The 17,296-nt window shown below is 37.6% G+C and overlaps 1 protein-coding gene across 2 annotated transcripts in view; it reads left to right on the forward strand.

Moving 5' to 3' along the window:
* The first annotated feature begins 848 nt into the window (after positions 1 to 848).
* Positions 849 to 17,296, forward strand: part of NBN (nibrin) — a 28,929-nt gene continuing 12,481 nt past the window's right edge. For both annotated transcript variants that reach the window (XR_005563435.1, XM_027737331.2), the window contains exons 1-11: positions 849 to 943; positions 2,484 to 2,617; positions 4,177 to 4,322; positions 5,649 to 5,808; positions 6,230 to 6,333; positions 10,877 to 10,994; positions 11,387 to 11,577; positions 12,649 to 12,752; positions 14,325 to 14,451; positions 14,888 to 15,151; positions 15,416 to 15,890. Coding sequence is in view for 1 of the 2 variants with exons in the window: in XM_027737331.2 (XP_027593132.1) it covers positions 913 to 943; positions 2,484 to 2,617; positions 4,177 to 4,322; positions 5,649 to 5,808; positions 6,230 to 6,333; positions 10,877 to 10,994; positions 11,387 to 11,577; positions 12,649 to 12,752; positions 14,325 to 14,451; positions 14,888 to 15,151; positions 15,416 to 15,890 (1,854 nt within the window). In the remaining variant the exon portion in view is untranslated. The remainder of the gene's footprint in view (positions 944 to 2,483; positions 2,618 to 4,176; positions 4,323 to 5,648; positions 5,809 to 6,229; positions 6,334 to 10,876; positions 10,995 to 11,386; positions 11,578 to 12,648; positions 12,753 to 14,324; positions 14,452 to 14,887; positions 15,152 to 15,415; positions 15,891 to 17,296) is intronic.

Below are 17,296 nucleotides of genomic sequence, written 5' to 3' on the forward strand. Positions count from 1 at the left end.
TGTATGTTTTAGATTAATATTTTCTATTAGAAAAATGTTATCCTGAGTTTCCCCTCCCCATTTCAACTCCAAGGTGGGTTTTTTTATACTAAAACTTCTTAACTGTGGTTGTAACTTCAAAAGATTTCACTATTTTGCAAAGTTAAGGGGCAAACAATTACCATTATTCATTATTTGAGAAGTAAGCCGACTGCCCGGTAGGAAGGAATTTGCTCTCCAACTGCGGCTGATGTGATGATGGACATGAGGAGTTTGATACTCTGCTCCCTGTGAGCTGCCTAGCACAAGGAGAAATTGGTATTTTGAGCCATTCCTCAAATGTGTGTGACTGCAGTCATGCACGTGTGGCTTCCTCTGCTGTTTCCAGAAAAGTCAGTGTAAGTCAAGTCTTTGGTAATCTGCCGAATGGCCTTCGAGCTCCCAGGTGTTTTTTATTTAAAATTCTATTTTTTTTCCAAAATTTTCTTTCAGTTAAGAGATGTCTAGCACGTTTCCTGTTCCGCATGCAATGCATTTTATTAGGGATATGAGCGCACTGAGAAGGGCAGGACAGAGGGACACAACCCACCCGCGGGGCCTCGGCTGAAAATGTCAGTCCCGGCCCACGCTGAGACGGAGCGGAAGGGACCGGCAGCTCCCCGGGGGTGCCGGGGGGTGCCGGGGGGTGCCGGGGTGCTCCCCGGGGGTTCCGCCGTGACAAGGACACGGCCGTGACGGGGCCGCGCTGGGACGCGCCGGGCCCACGGCCGCGCACGCGCGCGGGACGGTGGCTGCAGCAGCTCCACGGCCCCGGTAGGCGGCGCCCTCCCCCCCGCCCCGCCCTCGGCCCGGCCCCGCGCGCGGGGTCGCGGCGGCGCGTGGGGTTCTCCTTCCCCGCTCCGGCCTCGTCCCGGCTCGCCGGAGAGCTCCAGGATGTGGAAGCTGGTGCCCGCCTCAGGAAAAGGTGAGGGAGCACCAGGCGCCGTCGCCGCTCCGGCGGGCTGGGCCCGAGCACGGCGGGCCCCCTCCCCGCCTGGCCGGCGCCTGCGCGGGTCCCCGGGCGGCGTGAGGCCGGAGCCGCGGGCCCGGGCGCTGCGCTCGGGTGCCGGGAGTGCCGCTGTCTCGGCTGCCGCCGGGGCTGGCTCCGGCCGGGCTCGCGTGTCCCTGCTCTTCGGGCAGGGCCGCCTGGGGCCGCTGGTGTCCAAGTCCTCGTTGCCCTGGGCGCTCGTCCACGGCTCAGCCTCCGCTTTTCCCTGGAGCACTGCAGACCACAGATCCTGTTAAATCTAATAGGGCTTCTTTTCGAACCCGTATGGGGTGTCTTCAGGTGCTGCTTTGAAATGCCTGAAGAGTTGAGCTTTGAGGCAGCAACCTCAGGTGTTTTTCAGAAGCGATGTTTAACTATTGTATTGATGTTTCAAGGACCAAGTATTGAACTTCAGGGAGTTTCTTGGATGCAGAGTTTTGAAACTAAATTGCCCCTGTACTGTTCCTGGTCCATAAGAGCTTTAATAGTAGGTATCATATAATATATACTTTCCTTCTTTAGTGTTTGCTGTATAAGGAACAGTTCTATCCCAACTGGATCTGCTTTCTATTTCCTAGTTCACTGGGACTGAATTTGGGATGTTTGATGTATCTCCTAGTGGCAACAGTACCTAATCCTATTGAAATGAACTGAGTTATCTCTTACTGCCTGGAAAATCTTAATGAGGTGGCAAAATGCTACTATTTTCATTGTATTCAGGATGATTATTTCTGCACAGTTCATATTTGCAAAGTTATTTGCCCGGGGTTGAAAACTAGAATTTAATCTGTAGTTACTCATTTCCATCAAGAAGCATTTCTGGCTCTGTTTACCAGAAGTAGCACACGTTTGGGGTGGAGTCAGTCCATTCACTGGGAAGCCACCATGCAGTCCAGGTGACAGGTACCAAAGATATGCTAAAACATTGGTCAGAGGCTGAACTTACTAAGGATCAGTTTGGTTTACACTGCAGATATCCTTAGATTAATTAGGAGGACATTTTTCTCTGAATCTCTTAATCAGTCATGTAAATAAATTATATACCCTCAAAAACTTATGTACTCTTAAAAAAGGTGTTCTTTGGAAAAGGTATCTTACATTGTAATCTTTTTTTCTTCCATATGCAGCACTTAATCTTCAAAAAGTAATACTAGAGAAAAGTGAAAAGGCAGAGTATTAGTAAAAATATATTGTTATTGAAAAAAATGTGTTGCCCCTTTTGTAACTGCTTTGTGCCCCTTTTGTAACTGCTTTCTTTATCATAAAATGTGTCCTTTTATGATGAACAAATCAAGGGAGAGAGGAAAAAAGATGTTTCATCTATAAACTAAATGTATAATTCTGATCAGCCTAATAAGTGATTAGTTACAGAGTTGAGTCTCAGATATACTACACACTTCTGAATGTCTCCTATGTGCTTTGTGTATTTTAGCATTTTTTGTAAACTGATATTTTTCTGTTTCTTGTTTACTTCCAGGAGAGCCATATCGGCTTTTAAGTGGTACAGAATATGTTGTTGGACGCAAAAACTGTGCAATTTTAATTCAGGATGATCAGTCCATCAGTCGAAGTCATGCAGTTCTGACAGTAAGTCGTCCTGAAACAAGCCCTGTAAGTAGCCAGCATTTTACTGCATTATCAGTGGCCTGTGTGACAATTCAGTCTACCATGACTGTGCATACTCTCATTTTCCTCTTGCCAGCATTTTATGCTCTGAGTAGAACTGTTGATCACCTGCCTTTTTTTAATCTTGAAATTTATTGTTGTTTCCTTAGGTTTGCTTGTCTTTGTTGAGAAATATAGTGGCATAATTTTAGTGGTCCAAACTCCCTTTTATCCCAGAGTGAAGATTTACTAGCAATTTTTATTAAAATAATCATAGCAGGATATTTATGCAATTAAATTTCATTATATGGACAAGTTTTAAGTCTTGGTTCTGGAAAGTGCTTCAGTTGTCTTACTGCAGGCTTAGTTTCTGTTTCATTTCACGTCATTAATTCTGTATTTGCCTAGGGCGTGGAAAATAAAAATGTACTGAGGAGAATTAGCAAACAGCAATTTACTGTTACTTAAGTGTTGCAGCATTTGTGAATGTTTTGAAGCCAGTCAGTAGGAATTTAATTTATTAACCTTACATTGAGTTTAAAATAAATTACATAACATGACTTTGTCCTTTTAATACTGCACATACTAGATGAGTCCAGCGGAGGGCTACAAAGATGATAAGCGAACTGGAGCACCTCACTTATGAGGAAAGGCTGAGTGATCTGGGCCTGTTTAGTTTGGAGAAGAGAAGGCTGAAAGGGGCCTTATTAATGTCTACATGTATTTGAAGGGAGGGTGTCTAGAGGATGGAGCCACGTTCTTCCCAGTGGTGCCAAGCAATAGGACAAGAGGCAATGACAGAAACTGGAACACAGGAAGTTCTACCTGAACAAGAGGAAAGAATTTTTTTACTGTGTGGGTGACTGAGCATTGGAACAGGTTGCCCAGAGAGGTTGTACAGTCGCCATCTCCTGAGATACTACAACACTGCCTGGGAATAACCCTCAGTGACATCCTCTAAGGAAATCTGTTTGAGCAGGCAGTTGGACTAGATGATCTCCAGTGGTCCCTTCCAACCTTATCTGTTGTGTGATTCTGTGAAATAGCATGTGACTGTGTGGCAGAATGTCATAAAACCAAGCTAACAATGTTCTCATTGGCTTGTGAACTATTCTGGAAATCTGGCAGTGTCTAACATCTTCTCAAAAGAAGCCGATGTCTCCATGCCCTGCAGCTTGGGGAAGACTAGCAGTCCTTGTGGAAGGAAGTGAGGGAAAGGGCTGAAATATAGGGAAAAATGTCGATAATAAATCTGGGAGCCTTGCTAAATTGCGCTATCAGATGCTTTGGGCCAGTGAATGATTGCCTCGCACAGTCTCCAGAAAGACTGAATGTAAGAAGCACAGACAGTCTGAAGCTAAACACGTGTGTTTTCTCTCATTCTTCCACAGTGAAAACCAGAAGATGAATAATTTAGTCAGCCTCGTTGTCAAAAGTCTTTATTTAAGATGGTATTTTGTAGGCTACTTATTTATCCAATGCTTTGTTCTATAATAATAGCAACCTGTTTCTGACAAAACTCGCATTCTGATAAACTATAATGGTTTGTTTATGTTTATTTTCAGAGTCAATCTCTCTCAGTCCCTATATTAACAGTAAAAGATACATCTAAGTATGGTACCTTTGTTAATGGATCAAAACTCAATGGCACTTCAGTGTCTTTGCAATCTGGTGACAGAATCAACTTTGGAGTATTTGAGAGCAAGTTTAGGTAAGTGCTTTGATTATAAAATATCAAGTAAAAAAAGTTCAGTTTTTCAAAAGAGTATTTTAGCACATCATATGACTCAGCAAGCAATACAGCAGTGATGAATTTTTAGAAAGCGAAGGAGACAAGTAGTATTCTGCCTGTGTTGCACACCTGTTTCTGAAATAGTCTTCCATTATATTTTTATAGTATAATTTATTTTGGCATTAAGAGATTTAAGTTGTTCATAGTAAAGCATTGGCATTTTAGAAGGTGTATCATGTACAGTGACTGTTTTCAGGCTATTGTAGGCAAAGAAAAACATCCTAAAACATTCTAATAAAGGTTTAGGGAATGGAGGGAGCTTGTCTGAGCCCTTATTAGCTGCTGATAATGTAATGAGGAAAGAACAAAGCTGGAGGATGCTTTGTGCAGTGCTAGGCGTTGAATGCTTGTTCCTGTGACGTATGCCTGCTCTCTTCAGCAAACCCAACTTGTTATTGTTTTCAAATTTACATGGTAGCCAGTGCTATCTGTTTATATATAGGAAGCGTTCCTTGAAGTGAAGTGGCAGGTAAACAGAAAAGGTCTAATGACCATCAAAGTCAATGTTAAAGCAATGAGCAGGTGGCTTTGTGCCTTAAAATTTGATTCAGTTTTATCACTGCTGCTGGTATTATTTGTTAGAAAAAACCCCAGCATTCTCCTCAAATTACTATAATAAATTATTGTTTGTATTTTAGAGAAACATACCTGAAATGTGGTACAGGATTCATGTCATGAGACCAGATACATCGTGGCTGTTGTACTACATTTCTTTCTACTTTGTAGACTAAAATCAAATAATGGAATTTGATATGCTGAGTTTCATATAGGAGATCTACAAATATAAATAACCTTATGGTCAAGGGTAATGACAGTGTTAGGAAAAAATTACTTGAACTCGCATTCTATGACACTTGTATTTTTTAAGTACTAATCTGTTGATGAACTGTTGTGTTGAGCATGCTTTTGCTTTTGGAAGCACACTCAAATTTCTTTTGATATTCCCAGACTTTGCACTATTCTTGATGCACTAATTCTGCATGATGTCTGTGAAAGATCCAAAAGTCTGTAGAAATATTTGAGACATCAGGTCAAAATGTCATCAATTTTTCCGAATAAAAATTGGTATTTAATTTCTCTTCAGGAAATTTTGTAGCACAGTCTTTTATCTAGGTAAGAGTATGGGTCTTTTTATTTTTAATTCAGATTTCCCTGAGACACAAACATGACAGTTAAGTCAGCTCTGTCCATCGTAATGATTGGCTGGAATAACTAAAGCAGTTCACTTTTACTTGTTCTTTGCAGAGTGGAGTATGAACCTTTGGTTGTCTGCTCCTCATGTTTAGATGTAGCTCAGAAAACTGCTTTAAATCAAGCCATTCAGCAGCTTGGAGGCCTTGTAGTGAATGAATGGACAAAAGAGTGTACCCACCTTGTCATGGTATCAGTAAAAGTTACTGTTAAGGTATGTTGAACTTTTGCATATCGATAGTGTTGCTTTGCAGTTTTCCCACAAATGAGATTTAAATTTTAGGTCTACTCAAGGTTTTTCTCTGCAAAATTATGCACTCAGCTCTTCCAAGTTTAGAAGAGGTATATGTCGATGGGAGATTGGAGGGGAAGAAAACGAAAAAAGCCAAATTTGAAGAGTTACTGATTTTCATCAGTTACCTTCTGCATTTTCATAATTTTTGTCAAAGCACCAGTTAAAAGAGCTAGGCTGTTAGAAGCAAAACTATCCTGTTTTTCGGTAGCAAAAATCAGTATTGTTTTATTTGTTTGTGTGACATTTTCCACATCTAAGATCTCAGAAAGCTAATGTCAGTTGAACCATATTCTATGTGAATTTTTTCCACGCAGTAAACATATATTTTCTTGCCTTCCAGACTATATGTGCTTTGATTTGTGCTCGACCAATTATAAAACCAGAGTTTTTTGTTGAATCAATCAGAGCTATTCAGTCCAGGCAACAGTTGCCAAATCATGAAAGGTAAGTTGCCGAATCATCATTTTTACTATGTCACAGGATTAAATTCATGGGAGTTAGATTATCAAACAGCTACAGTTTATCTGATAATTTTTGACAGAATATGTGATTCACAGTAACTTTATTTGTGGAAGAATGCTTAACATGACACACATTTTAATAGTCAGGCCATTTTCTTGATCTTGTGCCTAGATTTATAAAATGAGCTCTTGGAATTGACTATACACTTAGAGGTGTTACCGTCTCTAAGTAAGAACTTGTTTTGTTAGTGAATTTAAATGTTGATTCAAATACTTTTGGGAGTTGATACATAAAAATAAATGACATTTTTATAAAAGAAATTGTGTCAAGCTTATTTCATTATGTAAACATATTTTCCCAGTGTGTGATTAGTTACTGAGTGTACGGTAAACTTTGGTCAAAACAGAGTTAGCCTGACCCTTGAATTCCCTGAAACATCAGAGGTTTTTAATTATCTGTTATGAAATGAAGTGATACTAATGTGCATTGGTCTTCACTAGATGCGAATAAAATACTCATTGTTTTCATGGTTAAATTAATTTGAAAAGGGAATTGTTACTTTGGAATAAGTAAATACCATGGAATGTGATGAAATAACTCTCTGGTTATTTTCTCTGTGTAGGAAAGTGTAATATAGTCCCATTATTGTATTTGACAATTTTATCTGAGCCTGTGTTGCTACTATTTTTACCTTGAAAAGGGTTGTGTTTTGTTTGGGGCTTGCGTTGTTTGTTTGTTTGTTTTTTTTTTGTAGGAACACATGATTTATGCAGGTGAGAAATTTTCATTATGTATTTTTAAAAGGTAAACTGCCTGGGTACATTTTTTTATTGCTTCTGTTCTTCATGTTCTTCATGCTTTGGACAATACTGTGAAATTAAATAGGTAATGAATGGAAATCGTAAGGTACTTGGCATTTGAAAAATAATGTTGAACTTTTCTTCCTGTTAAGTGACGTTAAAAACTTGTAAAATTGCTGTAAATGACATCATGATTTTTCTGCATGTGTTGTTACACCCAGGTGAATGCTGGACACTACTCATTCAAGTTGGGGGAAATAAGTGGTGAAGAATAATGGGAGTCAATTGGTTTTATAGCTCTATGGATATACATTGATATGTGTATCCATAGGCATATGTGTTTGGACACAGCAATTTAAAATATTTTCTTTAGTGGGTCTGCTGGTAGAATAGTTGAAGAATAGTTTGAAGAAGGAGGCTTGGGGGGAAGGGCAGCTGAAAAAACCTGATGCACATGTGGTAATAGACACAAAGCTGCAGAGGTTTCACAATAAGCTGTGCTTGGTGTATGGTAAAGTATATTTCACAGAACGTGACAGGACCTGGTTAGAACAATATAGGTGCCAATCTGGAGCAATTGGTAGGAAGTACTCTTTAGTTTCTAGGTGCTGCTTTACATTTGCAGGGGCTTATGTAATGTGTCAAATCAGTCATCTGTGAGTGGTTTAAAGCTCATTTGCTCTTCAGTTTCAGAAGAAAGGCAGAATCTTAATGAATTATAACTTTCCCTTCTACTTAAAAGTCTGCATTGTTTTATAAGAATGTGAGAAAACTAAACAAACTATTTAGTCCTCTCTGAAATACTTTTTCTGGCAGATCTTTTGTGGGGTTTTGGTTTTTTTTTTAGTACAGGTTATGCAAGCCATCAAAAGCTATTAATTGGTTGTGCAATCTGAAACTTACTCAGTCTAGTGTTCCCTGACTGTAAAACTGCTGTTCCTGTCTGTTACAGTAACAAGCAAACAGGTTCTTGAAACTGGGAAATGTGTTGTCCATTCCTTTAATACAGAAGTGACAGTATAATTGAGCTGTTAAGTGCTGCTAAAATAGAAGCAGATGGATATGTTTCACTTTTTTAAATATTTCTGCTAACTCTTAAGACCCTGAGAGGAACTGAGTGACACTAGCAGTATATCCATCGTGTAGCTTTCAAAGAGAGCTCTGCATCAAGCTAAATGAGACAGCTGGTGTCATACACAGATCTATGTTTAAAATAATTGCTGTGTTTTAAATGGCTAATATTTTTGAGATGTAGTTTGTGGGAAGATACCGAAAATTTATGTAGCAGCTATTTTAATTCAATTTCCAAAAATACTTCCAGCTTTGACGGGGAATCTCTACACTGTAGCTAGAGCACTGTAGCTAGAGCTGACCTGAGCTGTAGCACTGTAGCTAGAGCTGCACTGTGCACTGTAGCTAGAGCTGACCTGAGCTGGTACATCTGCAGGACACTAAACCACTTGGGGCAATGGTAGTTTGGGTATGAAATAAGAAAGGTATATTGACGTGGTAATACAGGGTGACACTGTTAACTAAATCTTTACTATTACTGGAGATCTGGTCCCCTCAAAAAATCGAGGGAAATATTATACTAAAGTTCAAAAACAAAACCAAAACCAAAAAGAGCTGTTTTTTTATTAGTACTAAGACTTCACGGAATTGCAAACCTACAGTTCCTGTATGAATGTGAGATTCTTACTTCAGGTTTTTTTATGGTGAAGTGCATTGCCCCAGTCCTCTGGTACTCTCTGACAACCTGTGCAAGGTAGAACAATGACTGAAAATTTCACTAATGGCTGCATAAGTGCAGCCCTGTATAAAATAATATATTTTATTCCTGCAGTCCAACAGTAATAGTGCAGGGCTTTGGAAACGTAGGAAAGTAACTGAATCTTTAACAGAAATTCACCAAGAATTAAAATCTGTTTATTCAGAGATTCAAGATTGTAATGGGTCTTTTCTGGATACTGGTATTAGTATTAAAAGCCTATGGGGCCTGAGTACAAGGAGCACTTTGGAATCCTAAGATGGTAAAAGACTGTTGTCTTTTGAACATAGATCAGCTTTGGATAGGAGTTTCTATGGAAAATCAAAGGTTTTTTTGAGGAGGAGATGATCAGTTGAAGCTGTCTGCTGAAATTAAAAAACCATAGATTTGAAATGTATTTATAGAGAAACTACAGTCTGGTTTCAATGTTATGGAAACTGCTGTTTCTCCTTTTGTATTCATCCTTTTGTCTTTAAAGATGACTTTGTTCCCTGTATTTATCTTAATAACTGTCTCTATGGGACTCAGTGTCAGAAGTCTTCTGGCCTTATAACTAAAGTCTGAGTTGCCCTATTTCTTTCCTTAAATTAGTAGGCTTTTTCATATCTATTTCAATTTCAGTGGAACAGTATTTTTGTAAACCTTGAACAGGCTGCTGAAACTTATCAAATACTCTTGTTTTGAAACCCGATGGATTCAGGCTGATTAATTTTCATTGAGTATATAAAGCTTGAAGAATTGATTGTGAAGAACACAAAAGAAGAGATTATTTAAAAGGAACTGTAATTATATAGTACGATCTAGCCTATCGTAATTGAGTTATGTATTTGGATGCAGTAGAAAACTTACATGCGTGTTCTTCAGATAAAAGTCTATGAATATTCAGTGTCTGAGGAATGGTTTTATGTTTACAGGTGCTCCGTTTTTTCCAAGAACTTCAATATTTCAGCATTTCATGGAATGCATTTCTTGCTTAGAATCTGCTAATCTTTGCTGTTAAAGCAGATTTTGTTAGTGTGTTTCAGCATCTTTTTTTTTTTCCTGTGTATTAGTGTGAGAAGAATGTGTAATCAGTAGTCAGAATAAAGATAAGTAGTTCTGTCATCAGCCAGACGATGTACATAAACTGCTGTTCAGGTACAGATGTAGTATAATATGGTTATAATTGACCTATAGTTTCCCTTCTTTCTAGCATGTGCCTTCACCTTACTCTGTTAGGACTGCTGGAGTAGTGAGTGTGTGGCTCAAAGATCCCATAAATACTATCCTGAAATTATGAGTTAGATACTTGTCTTAGATGTGGGCATGCCATCATTACCTGGAGCTGAGATCACAGGCTGTGACAAAAATGAGAGCTTCAGGGTAAAATTTTACTTTTGCCTAATCTGTTCCCCAGCTGAACTCCTGCTGACTTTGTTTGTATTGGACAAAACAGTTGAGAATTTGCAGGGAAATTCTCTATCCCACTAGCAAGAAAAGTGTACTTGCCTTCTGTCACATAAGTAGGCTGTTATCGAGTGTAGTGGTACAGGATTTCTTGACACAGCAGAAGAGAATGAGGGGTGGCTGTCCCCAGCTGAAGGTTACAGAAAGCAAGATGACTAATTTTGTGTGGAGTTTTATTATTTCGAGTAGGTTTGGGATGAGGTTGCAGTCTCATTTGTCAGTATTGTTAGTGAGAATGTGAATATGTATGCAGCAGATTGATTGAATACATTCCTAAAAGTGTTGTTGTCTTAGTTACTGAAGTAGAAAGTCTTGGTCTAATCTTAGATGTTGAGAAATTAGGGGCTCTGTTTCTTCCTAACAGTCATCTTGAAAAAATATTTATCTAAATAGTTTTAACAGCACAATGCAGTATTTTAATTTCAGAGCTTTACTCTAAAACAGAAAGGACTGTGAGTCAGTACTGATAAGCAGATCTGAATTTTGTAACTTTAATTTTCTGTTCTTGCAGCTTTTATCCTCCAGTTGATGAGCCTTCCATTGGCACTGAAAATCTGGATTTATCTGAGCATCATGAAAGGAAAACAATATTCAGTGGAAAAACTTTTGTATTTCTATCTGCTAAGCAGGTAATCAGGCTTTACATTGCAAAAATATTGCAGGGGTGGCTAAGCACAGATTTGTTCTCTCTGAGTTATACACTCTCAGGCACATGATGTGACTCTTGGGGATGGTCCTGTGCAGGGATAAGAATTGGACTCGATGATCCTTGTGGTTTCGTTCCAACTCAGCATATTCTGAATTCACACTCATTCTGGGTTTGTTGGGAAAGAAGGATTTCTGTGTATTTATCCTACAATACAGTGGCCTAAGTAAAGTGAAATGTAGGGGAGAAACAGAACACACTACATCTGCAGTAGTGTATCAGTGAGAAGCACTAGGATCACAGTTTAGTATTCTGATGCTTCTAAGCTGACTGTATTTTAAGATTTTATTTTTTTCATTTGCATTCTCTTTTTAGCACAAGAAACTGGGTCCAGCAATTATTCTTGGAGGAGGAGAAATAAAATTGATGACAGAAGGAAGAAAAGAAACACCTTTACTGATTTCTCCTGAAGTTTGTGTTGTTGATGTGGGTTTGACAAACTCTCAGATTGCAGGATCTGACTCTATGAGAAACTGGACTGATTCCATTCTGACTGTCTTGCAAAGGTGCAGCATTGTTTTCTTGTACAGCCGAAGGGTAATTTCAGAATTTCTGCAGAGACTTAGTCATGGTGTTCACATACATATTTGAGCAGGAGGCTGCTTATAAAGGGGGCATTTTTTCATTCCTTTCAGTACTTAGCATAACTAAAATTTCTTGAAGCAGGAAAGAAGAGACTTGGCAGTTCTGTGAGGATTTGATGGGGGTCTTGTTTCTTTTTCATTTTTGGAGGGTCCAGTTCTACAAAAATTCATTGTCATGAAGTTTCTTTGAAATTACAGACAGCAAATAGTTTTTCTTCTACTATTTAAAAGAAGTTAAAATCAATATATTCTAAGAATGGAAAATAGATAATTATGATATTTCAATAAGTGTATGTACTTCATCAAAAAGAAATGAGATGGCACCTTGAGGTCATGTGGCTCATTGTTGTGTAATTATTTACATACAGTTTTTCTGAAGAGCAGCTGCTGTTTCATGAAAATAAGTTTTTGTTTTGGTGGTAGGTTTTCTTTGAGAGGCCAGCCTGCATATTTTATATATGTTAGGATTTTCACTATGCCATTTTATTAAAACAATGAAAGAAAACAAAATCTCAATCCTTTATACATAAACCTAGTTTCCCTAAATTGTCCTGGTAGATAGAGAAGACTACTCAAACTCTTCTTATGACTGTAGTACAGAAGGAGGGGATATTGGGGGTTGTGCACCTGACTTGTAAGAGGTGCTTAGATCTTTCAAGTCACTTTTTCCATTCACACATTTTTGAATCCGAGGGAGAGCACAGTTAGTTAGATGCCCAAAAATCTGGAAGGGAGAGGTGTATTGACCAGATTACTGGGACTAGACAGTGGCTAAAGGAGCAGGAAACATGGGAGTTCATACATGTAGGACATGGCTCTAATAAAGGATAATTATGCTGATTTACTGCATTGTGAAAAATTGTAGTGTAGACTGAAAGGAGGAATGGAACATTTCATACTTTGCCATACCTGTGCCCATTTGCCTATTCATCTTTGAATATGTACTGAGAAACATTTTTTTTGTCTTTTTTTTTATTATTTGTATATTAACAGCAAGAATCTCAGGGCTATTCCAGAGGCAGAAATTGGATTGGCAGTTATCTTCATGTCTACAGAAAAATACTGCAACCCTCAAAAGCAGGCTGGTACCAACAAAGGTAATTGGAAGAAGGGTAGTAATAAGTTAACAGCCTTAAAGAGGCAGAATTTCTTTTTCTGTAGGGGCATCATGTTCAAGTTCTTTTGTTTTGCAAGACCACTAAAATGAAAAAAGTATGCAATGCTGAAGAGGTAATTGTTTTTTAGAGGTCTTACAATAAATTACAATGAAAATTATATGGCTTAGATGTAAATAAAAAGTAGATGTAAAATAGCGTAAAAAGCAGATACATTGATCTTGAAAAGAAAGGTACTTCAAAAAAGTCTTTTGAAGTCCATATTTGTAGTGGCCATTGAATTCATATGTATGTGGTAGTTTGAATTCCATGCTGTTCTATCTTTTCATACAAGACTGGGGTAATAGAGGGGATAAAAGATCAGTGTTAGAAGAGAATAAGAATGGAATTAATTTGTCAAGGCTTGCTTTTTTTTTGTCTTTGCACATAAAGGAATTGGCTTTAGGAAAATTCAAGCACCTCCCACCCAATTCAAAACTAAAAATAATCTTGTCATAAGAAGTAAAAACAATGAGACATGATTGTCATATTTGCTAAAGTAATAGTTTGGGGGTAGACATTCCAAATTGTGACTTGAGGCTTGTATTTGCTAATGTGGTAGTAATAAAAGTCTGAGAGACAGAAAAGAGGTTTTGTTTGTCTAAGTCTCTTTTCATGTTACTCTGTATTTTGTTTCTGTAAAATTTTCACAGTTACATTTTACAGGTTCTCTTTTGTTCTATGAAGTGTTGTATCAGGTAGCAAATCCTACAATTATTTTTTAAAAAATCAAAAGAAAAAACCCATAAATTTGTCTTTACATGTGGGAACATTACTTACTCAAAAATGTGTCTTGAAGAGAGAAAGACATACATGCAGTACCTTGCAGAGCCATGAAAAATATTTCGGTCAAATGATATTCTTGTATGAATAACTTGTAAATAATGTATTGTCTGAACAGTTAGTTTAGAAAATAATACACAGTTAATTCTCAGATTAAATTTCTAAAACTCTTACCCCGCAAACACTGAATGAATCAGAAACACTGACTTATTTCCAGTCTGAATGATTCAGTTGGATAAAAGTTGTCATCTGATTAAATTGTGTAAGTGGACTGTATATCAGGCTTTTAAAGGGAACTGTGTTTACAATTGAAAAAATTGTATCCCACATACAATAATCATGTTAGAGAACACCATAAAGGAGTAAATGTAAAGAATTTTGTGCTTTGACAGTTTTGCATAAAATATATATCACGTGATTTACTATGTATATCTGTGTTAATGTATGATTTCTCATTATGCTTAATTTTTATTTAAGCAAAATTCCATTACTTAATTTAGTGGAATATTTGACTAAGGCTGAATCCAAGAACATGGTCCTTTGGAACTGGGGTTTTTTTCATGTTTTTTAAATTAATAAATCTGCTTAATTTTTATATTAAAATTGCTCTAAGATAATTTTACAAAAATCTCACCTGATCAGTTACTAAGGTGTGATAACAGGTGTGAAGAAACAGAGATTTGATATTAACCTTCTAATTCTTCTCGTGTGCTGATCTTGCACCTGTAACAGAAAGTACTCCTGCATCAGCTGTTGTGGGCCGAGCCATTTCTCAGAGTTTGGCTGTGGATGAAACCATAATGCCAGCTGCTGCAGATAGCAGCACATTGTACATAGCTGATACAGAAGAGCAGACATGGTAAAGTATTCATGGAAATAGTTTCTAATATTTGCAAATAAAGCAGTCTTTTGTGGCAGGGGAACTGTATCATTGGCAAGGGCAAAGATACACAGTGTTAGAAATGGCATTTACTAAATTGCTGTCACTTGTCTGCAGTGAGATAATTTCTGCTTTTGAGTGCTAGATAACAAAATTCGTCACATAGGACTTGCGTCACTTTTGCAGATGTAAATATAGATACTGTGTATCTGATTTGACTGTCTTAACTATTACAAATTTTCAAGCCATTTCACAATTATAAAAATATATTGATCATAGCAGATTTTACAGTTTGTTTTTAGCACATTGTTTATAAGTATAAAGTACAGGTACAGCTTTTATAAAAAGTGGTTTTCTCGGTATGTCTCTGGTAACTTCCTGTGTGTCATTTAGTATTTTTTTCTCTCTAATCTAGTATGGAGGTAGAGAATACTCCCCAGATGGATAAACAACGGAAAATGGCTTTCCAGGATACAACCACCGTAAAGAAAAACACTAGGACAAGTGGCAGTGTAAATGCAGGAACAGCCATATTTAGAGGGAACAGAACATCTGGGTTGAGTCAAAAAAGTCAACCTGTCTCACCATCTAAAATTTCAGAAGCTGGTAAACCCAGCGAGTGTGCTTCACGTCACCAGTCCAACTCAATTACAAATTACTTCCAGGTAGCTAGAAAGAGGTACGTTGAAATGTTCTTGACATTGCTTCCCTTATTGTTATGTTGGTGCTGTTTCTGGAAAATAATTTTACTTCAATCAGTGTGCTTTCAGGTTGAAACATTCTTAAAAAGGTAATCTTTTAGATCAGATTCCTAGAATGGCAAGGTTTTCCTTAAGAGTACTTTAAATTTCACAATGCAGTCCCTAAAAGCCGAGGAAGTTGTTATGTTACGGATACAGCTGGTCATACTCAAACATGCTTTTGTACTTTCTTTCTGGCTAAGGGAAAGAGCTGAAGACGAAGAGGAAACATCTGTACCCAAACTAGCAAAACTGGAGGAAAGGTCATCGCCTCTTTCCAAGTGCACTGAACCCACAACTTTATCGGTCTGGAACAGTGACGCAAAACAGCATCAGAAGAAAAATAACATCCTGGACCCAAACCCAAATTTTGCATTAGAAGATGTGGGTATAAAGCTTAGGAGGGAAAGTGTCAAAGTAACAAGTGATAAAACAGACACTAAAACCACTTCGAGTGAAAGTCATGCACCACAGAAGAGAAAAGAGTTAGATGATTTATCTGAAGATACAGAAGCGCTGGAAATTGTGTTTGGAAGTGGAGACCTAGACTGGGAAGATCAAGTGGCAGATCATGACCAGGAAGCTCAAGGAAATACACGAAAAAAAAGATGTTTAGAAGCCAAAGGAAGCAGGATTCAAGAAGTAAATGTAAATCAGAGACAGGAGAATAAAATGTTGGTAAGTTTTATATTCTTCTCGTGTGCCTAATCTTGAAATTTGCAACTCTGTTAGAAGGATGCAGTTAGCTCCTTTAAGGATGAGGCTGCCTGCATACAGAAAATGGCTTTGTAAAGTTTGCCTAAATTTTATACATCAATTTTTAGTTCAGAGTGATTAATCTATTACATGTGAACATTGCAGTTTTCCACCTACCTAAATGTTTTTTAATCTTCAGGGCATTTTTTCTTTGTGAATTGAAAGCTGCTTGTATTCTGAAATCTTTCCTCTCCTTTTACCAGAAATACTCTAGGTAAGACAGCAGAATATATCCCTGGTCCAAGAAGAACTTCTCATATTTTTTGTTATTGTGTTAATCATAATGTTGACATTTATACTAAAATAGTACTCAATTACTTTTATGTAATTAATTTTCTGAAGAAACTTTCAGTTGACTTCTTCTGTTGAATACCACAGTAATGTTCAGCAGAACAAGCCAGAATCTTTAGACATCATGTGAAAGATTATTAAAGTTCCTGTATGAGGAAATTTTAGAACAAAAACCAAACCCAACAAAAACAACAGCAAAAACAAAACACAACTTGTGTTTTCTTGAATATTGCTCTGGTTTACTTTTTGAGACTAAAGGTATTTTCTGAAAGATATGAAGAAGACAGTAGATTTTGAGTAAACAGTGGTCACTTCATTAAAAAAAAACAAAAGCAGATTTGTAGAGGAAAACAGTGTTGAGAGTGCTAGACTATTAATGATGAAGAAGGGAATAAGAGAAAGAACAGAACAGGTTTAATTTTTGTTTATTTAAAATGTATATCCTAAAGTGTCCAGTTCTTATATGGTGTAGGCAGTGTTTAAGTGTTTAAAAGTTTGAATATATGATTGAGTAACTGGAATTTGCAAGATACTTTGGATCATGTGAGAATTAGTAATTGTCTGAGCATCCTTAGCTCAGACCAGCTTAACACTCTGTTGATACTTAATTGGAGCTTGCTTCTGGCGAAGTGTGAATGTTGAACTTCATTATAATGCTGATTTTTGTGTGTGTTACTAACAGGCAAATTTTAAGAGAGACAAATCATATAATTTTAGAGAATTTTGCTTCTTGCTTTTTATACTATCAAATAGTAGGTGCTTTTTATTGGCCCTGACCATACTGAGAGACTAAAATTGCTGCTTGCAATAGTCTATTGAATTTTGTTGTGGCCTGGAAAGATTTTTTTGTCCAACTTCTTGTCAGGATCGTGAAGGAAAAAAATCCTTATGTCCAACTAAACTGTTACTTTACCTGATGTGTACTTAATGACTTTTGCTGGCAAGAAGTCTTCTAATAGTTTAATTAATAATGACCTATTTTATGCATGTAAAATATAATTTATGTGAGGCAAATCTGGTTTCAAGCTACAGGAGGT

Source organism: Pipra filicauda, unplaced genomic scaffold, assembly GCF_003945595.2.
Source record: "Pipra filicauda isolate LSUMZ 115617 unplaced genomic scaffold, ASM394559v2 scaffold20_size4479445_pilon, whole genome shotgun sequence".
Classification (NCBI taxonomy): domain Eukaryota; kingdom Metazoa; phylum Chordata; class Aves; order Passeriformes; family Pipridae; genus Pipra; species Pipra filicauda.